Source organism: Scleropages formosus, chromosome 7 (assembly GCF_900964775.1).
Source record: "Scleropages formosus chromosome 7, fSclFor1.1, whole genome shotgun sequence".
In the NCBI taxonomy this organism is placed as follows: domain Eukaryota; kingdom Metazoa; phylum Chordata; class Actinopteri; order Osteoglossiformes; family Osteoglossidae; genus Scleropages; species Scleropages formosus.
In genome coordinates, this window is record NC_041812.1 from 23,292,801 (window position 1) to 23,301,849 (window position 9,049).

The window sequence follows — 9,049 nt, forward strand, 5'->3', positions numbered from 1 at the left end:
ACATTTCCATTCAAACTCCTAGGATCTGGACAGGAAATGGAGGAACAGGCCTGGCCTCCGCAGCTCTGAAATTTGAGGCTGAATGATGGAAATTTGCGGCTTCAGCGCCCCGGTGGTCGGCGCACCGAGGCCGCGGAGGCCTCCGAACGGTGCGCGAGAATGAGGTTCCGGCGTGAGCTTCGTCCCTTGATCCTCAGACATGTGAGCAGCACCTCTGGGTTGGTGGGAAGGACACGGTCAGGTGTGCAGGATCCCTGCCATGGCGTCCTTAGTGATGCCAGAGACCTTGGGGAAGCCAGCGGATGCGGCCTAAGGCAGGAGACACGGGGTCTCAACCTTCATTGGCGACGCGACTCGCCGGGGAAGAACGTCGGTGCGATTCGCTCTAACGCGACAATATTGAAATAAGAAACGGCCGCTTCTCGGCCACGCGACGGCGAGCGTCAGCACCATGGAAATAACGATGAGCACGCTACACGGGGAACACGCCGATTATCCCGAGCACTTACAAACCATTTGAAATATCTAAAAACTATTTTCAAAAACTTTCATCTGAGCTGTACAGCGATACGCTTGGAATAACAAAAACTTTTCTAGTTACTGGACCCTTTGAAAGCAGAAATTGATTCTCCACAGATCTGCATAGAGAGAATGTCTCATTCCAGCCCGAATATCGTCTTTTACACGCAACACGGTATTTACATAGAGCCAGAGCTGCGAGTGCGGCGCGTGTTTGCTGGATGGGGTTTGTCGCTCAAAGGCAACGGAGCACAGAAAATGTTCACTAAAAAGTGAACACATCTAAAGGTCATTGTTGGCCAAATAAATCGGCCCGGGCTCCTCGTTTTGTTTACTGTAAAATTGAACGGCAGCAAATCCCTTCTATAACCGCGTTTTCCCCCAAGGGAGCGCGGATCATAGGCGGGGAGGCGCGTTCCGCGGGGGGGTTTGGGGGGCTCTCTGATGTGCGTGCGCCAGTTGCAAGATGAGATGAATCACAGGCCTCACATGCAAAACAGTTTTTCACCAACTAATGGGCTGTACTGAACATTACAATAGTCACCCGTGCAGTTCCGTTTCCCTTCGCCTCGCTGGGGTGGGAAGGGATCAGATCCGACTTTTACACGCGGCGGAGAAGGGCAGCGAGCGCAGAGGCGGCGCAGGTCACGGGGCAGGGCCTTTCACGTCCGGGCCCTGCGGGACCCCCAGGGGCCCTGCGACCGGAGCGCTGAGGTTGAAGATGCTCCGCAGATGCTCGCATTTTCTTACGCAAAGGATTCTCAGCATTCCGGTGTCTTAGATACTGAGTTTTAAGGAAAGCGCACACAAATGTGACACCGAACTCACCCGATTGCAGTGACATTAATAGCGTGTACCACACTAATTGCGAAACAAGCAGAACTAAACAAACACCAGGGGCCTGTTGCACGTTCCCTCGCTGGTGTGGAATAGCAAGTGTAACAGACAGTTACGCACTGAGGCCTCACATACCGAGGTCCTGTACTACATGCACCCTCTTTCATACAACGCCCTCATTATTCAGTACAACCACTTTTTTCTTACTACCAATTACTTGCTCATTTCACTTCCACAGCCAGTATTTTCTTCTGTACAGCAGCCTGCGTCACACACTTCGGTAGCAGTGCACACTTGGCGTTCCAAACCCAAAGGGTATTTTGTCACTCAGTGTCAGTCAGACCTCATTTAGTGCATTAAACGTTAATTGGCTGTGGAACCAATCAGCGCTGGTGTCCAGGTGGTGCTGTTGAGGACACACACTCACACTAAACTGACTGAAATCCATCCAGAAACACACTCACACATTAGGCCATGTTGCTAATCACTTATTACATTCTTCACTGTTTCTCTCATCATGTATACATGCAGTACTTACCTTTACTTTTACCACAATGCCTTGAATGTCCTTCTTACTGGTGGTCCAAACTGGCAAAGGGGGGAGGGTCATCATCTGCTGATGCCTCACTGCCAAACAGAGGCACTTCCTTTGAATGGGCTTTATAGAGGCTCATGGGAAGTGCTCACCCCTTTTTTTCTGGAGCGTTCTATTATTAGGGGACTTTAATACATGTTAGCAATTATGTGAAATGTTCATATATGCTTCTGTTTTGAGATTTGCCAATTAGGTCACATATGTGTCAAATGAAAGCCTAAAGTAAAGGTAATCTTTATTTCAGTATGGTAGGTAACGTTGGAAGTTATGAATATGGTGTGACCTAAAAGGGGGAGGAGCTTACAGAATACAGGGAGGTCCTGAAGACAGCCAAGAGAGGTAAGGTGTGCAAGGCAGGTTGTGGAGGCCTTGGCGTCTGTACAGCCTTTATACATTGTGTGTCTTCTTACCAGTTCCTGCTGTTTGGCCCTGTAGCTGTAGCTGTAAATAAAGTGAACAGCACTCTTTGTAAGAAACCCTCCCACTTGCATGACATTTCTGTGTCTGGGACTTCGCCATCTGAGAAATGTTTGGGCCTGATGCTCTCCGGCAACACTATTCCATAAGTGAGGATCAACCCCCTGCTCCATGGATTTGAGCCCCTGTGTATTCAATCAAATAAATTTGTTCTTGTATTATGAGGACATTTCCCAGAATGCAATGCTGCATCAAATGGACAGCCATTTGTTTCCCTGAGCTTTGTTTGAAAACAGGGAATAGAGGAGAAATTACCAATAAGATCAGCATTTCTTTCAGCCCCAGAACGATTGCTATTATCCAGACCGCATCACCAGACTGGTGACTACAGACTCAGATGATAGTTCTATCCACACTTACGCAGCACTCACTGGCCAGGAACAACATCTCACACGCACACCAATTTATGGGATGCCTACCTTGATGCATCATAAACAAACCTGAATGTTTTATGTGTACAGTCCTCTCCGTAAAACACGCCCACACCTGTGCGTTCCTACACAACTTGTGTGTGCTGTCCATCCCTCCCTCTGGAGACAAACACACCTTTGTGTTTCTCTTGACTGATGGACTGCTGAGCACCGCAAGGGAAACAGTCACCACCCACAGCAACATAAACCATTAACACTTAGAATGAAATCTGCATGAGCCATGGATTCAGTTGCATCCACCTTCACTCTTCACTTCACAAGTCTGAAAGACATTAAGGTTGACGTTCTGACATCAACTTCAACTCCATCCTCAAAGTTCTACTTAATCCTTTGTGCTGGTACTCATGGTACTTCCACCCTGTTCTGAACCAGCTCTCCCAGTTTGGTCACTGACATCTGTCCAGAGCCACCTCGGAGAACCTGCTGGACAAACCAGCCCCGTTTCACACATATCCCTGCTTAGCAAAAGAGTAGAGACATCTGCGTGAAAACTGGAAAAAACAACATAAGCAACAATGAGAAGGATTTTTTTTTGCCAACATATAAAATAAAATTACATTTGTGGAAAATGTATGAGAACAATGATGTTAACTATAATTGTATAATGGATCTCCTTAAAATTTACCTACAGCAGACAAAGAACTGTGATAAAAGACACCGAGTTTGATTTAATCAGAACTTTACAGTTACCTGCAGTCAGTTTATTATTTATAAAAACAGCATGGGAATAAAATATGGAAACATCAGAAACAGGGGAAAAAAAAAGTTACTGATTGTCAAATATATAGCCTGCAATTCATGAAAGAACAAGAGACGTTTGAAAAATTAAAATAATACTAGTAAAACATTGGTCAATGTTGAATTTTCAGCCCTTATGGATGTGCAAGGTGCAGCAGCATGTACATTCTAACACAGAACTGCGCTTCGCTCAGTTCTAACATCAAATCATTTGTACAGTATTTAAAATGAGACTTTTTAGAAGATTGGTCATCATCATGGCATTCATAGCAATAGCTAAAATGCAATGTTATATGTTACAACAAAAGTGGGCTGTTTAAAGACATTTTCCTTTCATGCTCAATTTTCAATTACTTAAGAGAACATGTACAAACCAGATGAATGTCATTTTCCATATAGTCTTCCAGTACAAGAGTTTACATGACACCTTTATCCCTACTATTCTCAAATGTTTCAAAGAGCCACAATGAAATAAAAAGTTAATTGCATTTTTCAAAAAGCAACAAATGTACCTGTCTATATATCTTAACTGTTTCAAATCCTAAAATTCTGTCATCATGATATCCTGCTTTTCTTAATGTTTAAGACATCTTGCATCCACACCTAACACAATTAATATGGAAAATGAAAGTGATAAATGGACATATAGAGTACAGAAACATAACATACACTAGGGACACTAAAGCACATTAGAACCCAGTACTGTGAAGGCTCAGCTTTTTAGCACCTCTCGAGTTACAGCATGAACCTACACCTCAATGAGCAGGGACCATTGTTTTTCCCATTGCACTTTAAATGTTATATAAAAATATGTAACTCATTTCAACATGTAAAACAAGTCCTTACGGTATAAATGAAAAAGGAACCGAGTCAAACCAACTTCCTTGGTTTGTATGTTCACAGACTTGAGACTCGCAACCTATTCATTATTATCTTAACACTTTAAATACTACGCAACATGGCAGAAACATCTGTTTTCGGAACTTTTATGCTGAAGTAACAATATTCCCAAATTCTGTAAAACTTTAGAAACATACATCAAAAGACTGAAAGTCTCACCAAATATGAAGTATTGTGCCAGTAATACAATAGGTTGGAAATTATGAAGTCAAACAACCTAAGAGGGCAGGTGATAAGAGAGGCAGCCATACAGTGCACACACCTGGGCTGGACAGACACACAACACGCACTCCGCAACAAGCAGCACGTGAACCAGCAGGAGGCATAGAGGTCCAGGTAGAGCAAAGACTTGTGAGATGGTCTGTTCTCCATGGAGACAGCGATGAAGATGATGCTCACGAGGACTTGTGCGCCAGCATGTAGTAGCGCAACACAAAAGCAACAGCAGTCACAGCCAGAGCAGGAAAGAGCCACAACGCCCAGGAGCTCCAGCACAGGGGTGGATGGGATAAACAGCAATTATTAACATGCACATTTGTCATTTTATGCTGTTCTACACAAATATTCAAAAGTTATGTTATCAGTTGGACAAGGTTCTTTACTTACTGGCTTTCCGCTGAGGTCGTGCTCAAAACAGACTTGAGAAGGAGAGAGACACTAATCACTGACTGATACGTATACAAGACTCATAAGTGAGAGCTAAAACTAAGAAACTAATCTCATTTATCTGCACGCACACAGACAGACAGACAGACAGTCCCAGGTAGAGTGCTGTAAAAATTAAACTGACTGCACATTATCTTACACATGATGAAAATTATGTGAAAACAATACTGTGCAGTTTTTTCTTTCTCAGACCCATCACACACTATACTAGAGCAAAGAAAATGATCTGATCAAATTTCGTGCCAGAACAGCTGCAAAAACACTGAAAATTGGAAAGGGGGCAAACACTTTCTGAACACTGCTTCAAGGCAACTGCAGGCGTTTTACTGTTTTTAAGTAAATTATTTCATCTTACCTTAGAACTTCTCTTTTTACGTTTATCCTGAATAAAAAAAGATAAAGCTTTCTAGAGCACTTCTGACATGTGGGTTTACATTTGTCCATTTAGCATTTTCTGACATTCAACACTTTCCTTTCCTTGATGAAAAAGTACATTTTTGTTGTTGATTTTCATGTCCAGTCTGTGCAACACCTCTGTTTTACCAGGGTAGAAGAGAACTGTCAGCCATCAACACTAGGAGAAAGGCTGAGTATTTAACTCAAATGAATCACTGCAGATTGCAGCACTCTAACCTACCAGTTGGCTCAATGGTGAAATACAGACATACACACATGCAAAAAAGCATATACAAAAGACATAAAGAACAGAGGTGCTCAGACGAGTGTGGCCATGTAGGTGGTGTACAAACTCTGTCAAATTACCACGTGCAGCTCCCCAACGAAGTACTGCTGCAGCATCTCTCCGGCATCCGTCGAATGTCCCACGTCTTCGAAACTGTCCGTGGCGTCGTCTCCAGCCTGCTCCAACAGCACCTCTTCCCCCCCGGGTGCTGGAGACAAAGGAACACAGAGGGACACAGTGAACCTGACAGGTCGCCTCCAGCACAAGTCCAGTCCACGGAACCAGGCACCTCTCAGGGGGAAGCTTACAGTCTGGGCCGCCGGCATCTGTCGGCATGGCAACGGGAGCAGCCCTCGAGCCACACCTCCGTTCACCTGGGCTCTCGGTCAGCGTGGGCACTTTGTGCTTTGACATTTTGAGAATAAGTGCTCTTTTCAACACACTTAGTTCTTTATCCGTTGATCATGTATTTCACACTGTCTCTGCGACTATAGCAGCGTTCAGCCACTTTACCCTGATTTCGCCCGTTTACACAGCAGGGTAACTTTGTAGCACTGCCACTGCTTCATTTTAGAGCAAGAACCTAAACTGAATGCGGTATTTGAACCAGGGGGATAGATGGGGTGGGGCCTCTAACCGCTGTGCCACCTACTGGAGACACTGTTCTTAAGAGCAGCTTTTTAAAGAAATATAACTCACATTAGAAAGAATTCAAAATCTGAAATCAGAAATAGGCCAAGCTTCAAGAATAATAATAATAATAATAATAATAACTGGCTAACTCAATGTGTCTTCCACCAGCTAAACCCGTTTTTCCCGCGTTTCATTTATTCGTTCTGCTACTTTTGTGTCGTAAAGCGCCGCTCACCTCCTCCAGGAAGCTCGTGATGTCGTAAACTTTGTCGTGGATTACAACCCAAATGTCTTTGCTCAAATTGTGGCGATTTATTTCCTCACATGTATAATACTTCACGTCGCTGTCGGCGTTGCTTTTGCTGTCCTCTCCCATTTTGCCACTATATATTTAAAATAAAAGAATTTAAAAAAATTTAAAAAAAAAAGACACTTCTGAGCCAGTTTTGAGCAGATAAAGTACACAGCATGCTAGCACCTTAGCGACATGGTGGAGGTAGTTTGACCTTCGCCGGCCGCCGTATTTCATGATCACTTGATCTGTATAATTAACGGTACTGCTCATGTTTAACGCGTCAGATACCGCTCCGCAACACAGGCGAGCTAAGGGGATATCGCAAAACACCCCATATGTTTGAAAACGCATACTTTCCCCACAGTATATACCTCCACTATACTAGCAATGCCCGGTGATCTATTATTTTACAATGACGTTTTAAACAATGGCGTTTAATGTTTTATTTTGTAATGCAAATGTCACTGAATATTTTATATATAAAGGTAAAAAATAAACTGACCTTAACACTCGACCCGCACTGACGCTTATAAAAATGACTCAAGCAATAAAAATGAAAATGTTAATAAAATATACGGTTCAACATACATGTTTTTGAAAGACCACTATGCAATGCCTGAAGCACTTTCTTTCGTTAAGAAAACGCCTCATATTTTATCAGTTTAAATAAATTGTTAATCCGTCTCGTTATCTGCCACAAAGAACAATCGTTTTCTTTATACAGGTAGGAAATTGTGAAGAGAAAATAGTTTCTAAACTTTGTCGCTAGAGGGCAGCAACTCACCAGTATTTTCACACCGATGAGTTCTTGCCCTCTTGTGGCAACGTTCAGAAATTCAAGTTGTCTGAAATTGACGACCCGTGCCGCACGGTGATCTGACACAGAACCCTTCTAGTTCACTCTGATAAAGAAGTACAGCGCTTCAATAAAAGTGATTTTCAACGGCAATAAAAGCAACGTTTGCAGTTCAAAACAAATGTAGTACTTTTAATTTATATTTAGACCTTTGCACGGATGTAAAATGGGCACAAATCTGTTCACACTTGACGGATGTTCAACATGATTCAGAAATGAAGACGTTCGGTGCCTGATGGCGCTAATATGGTGCGTTATTGTGCCATCAGCGGAAGTAATGACTCGCAAAATTTACATCTTATAAATGGGCCCCTTGTACATTTCTTTTTACAACATGTCCTTCCTTAAAAAAATAAAATTAATAAAATGGCAGTGGGTGTCAGTTTGATAACGCAGGGCTTTAGCAATGACACATTACCGCCCTTTGTCCCTGTCAGTGTCATACCATGGCATGGTGGTAGAAATATTATATAGATCTGAAAGCTTTTTTCTATGTATTGTCAGGCTTTAAAGAATCACATCGACATGATGTGGCTTTTCATTTTTGAACAATTTCCTTCTGTGAAAGACGACACGCAGAAGCATTCTACGGCTAGTCCGGATGTCCGGATCCGAAAGGGTCTCTGCTTTTTGTCAGAAAACCCATTTTGCGTCGTAACGGCATGAAGCGCATGGTGAATAACGCTGGAGCGTGGACGTATGCTCCCGCTGCTCCTCCCTGCCGGGGCGTTCGGGTGATGATTGAAATAAATGCAGAGCCACCCACAGGCTTGACAAGGGCCCTCGGTAGAGGAAGAGCTCTTCCGCAACTGGCAGGGCACCTCGGGCTCCGCGCACCAGGCAGTGACTCACCAGCCGTGCGCCTCGACTACTGTGTTTATTCGGGGCCTGCAGTACACGTTCCCCGCATCACACCGTTCCCCCTCGTACGCAGTCCCAGGACCGCCTGAGCCCAAACAAGAACCAAGAGAAAAGGGGAGAGCGGGCTCAAACAATTGCACGGTGATGAGATTCCCGGAAAATTAATGTTAAAAATGAATCAAGCATTCGTTCTGGCCACGTGCACCGTACCCGAATGATGAAAATTGTATAGCGCAGACGATTTAACAGCAGAGGACTTCAATATATGTCCAGCGAAACGGGCGGGGGTTTCTCTGCGAAATTTGTGGCAAAGCCTTTCCGCAGCAATGTGTGCTCTTTTACGTGTGATTTGTACTTAAAGCAGTTCCCTGCAGCCTTTTGGTAACGTAATGGATCAAGGTTCTGTAGTGCATTTTGCGCTCCTTTGTAACTTAACGAGGAGTTCGCTGACCTGTTCTGTTGAAGTCCTGACAAGTGATTCATGTTGGAACAAAGACAATGGGACCTTTCTAAATCCCGGAGGACGAACGCAAAAGTGGAGCCAAGAGAGCAGCGGCGA

General features: G+C 43.9%; 1 protein-coding gene across 4 annotated transcripts; it reads right to left on the reverse strand.

The window, feature by feature from the left end:
* Positions 1-3,587: 3,587 nt before the first annotated feature.
* On the reverse strand, positions 3,588-7,484 carry LOC108926276 (cytochrome b5 type B-like). 4 transcript variants are annotated; one of them, XM_018738869.1, is made up of 5 exons: positions 7,362-7,484; positions 6,714-6,861; positions 5,926-6,053; positions 5,519-5,545; positions 5,106-5,135 (listed from the first exon to the last, which is right to left on the reverse strand). In XM_018738869.1, exons 2-5 carry the CDS (start codon positions 6,852-6,854, stop codon positions 5,126-5,128), a joined length of 306 nt encoding a protein of 101 aa, XP_018594385.1. In that variant the 5' UTR covers positions 6,855-6,861; positions 7,362-7,484; the 3' UTR covers positions 5,106-5,125. The 4 variants fall into 4 exon arrangements, with proteins under 4 accessions (XP_018594386.1, XP_018594387.1, XP_018594385.1 ...); XM_018738868.1 differs by having other exon boundaries at positions 7,276-7,484; XM_018738870.2 differs by lacking the exons at positions 6,714-6,861; positions 7,362-7,484 and adding an exon at positions 6,154-6,315 and having other exon boundaries at positions 3,588-5,135.
* Positions 7,485-9,049: the final 1,565 nt, after the last annotated feature.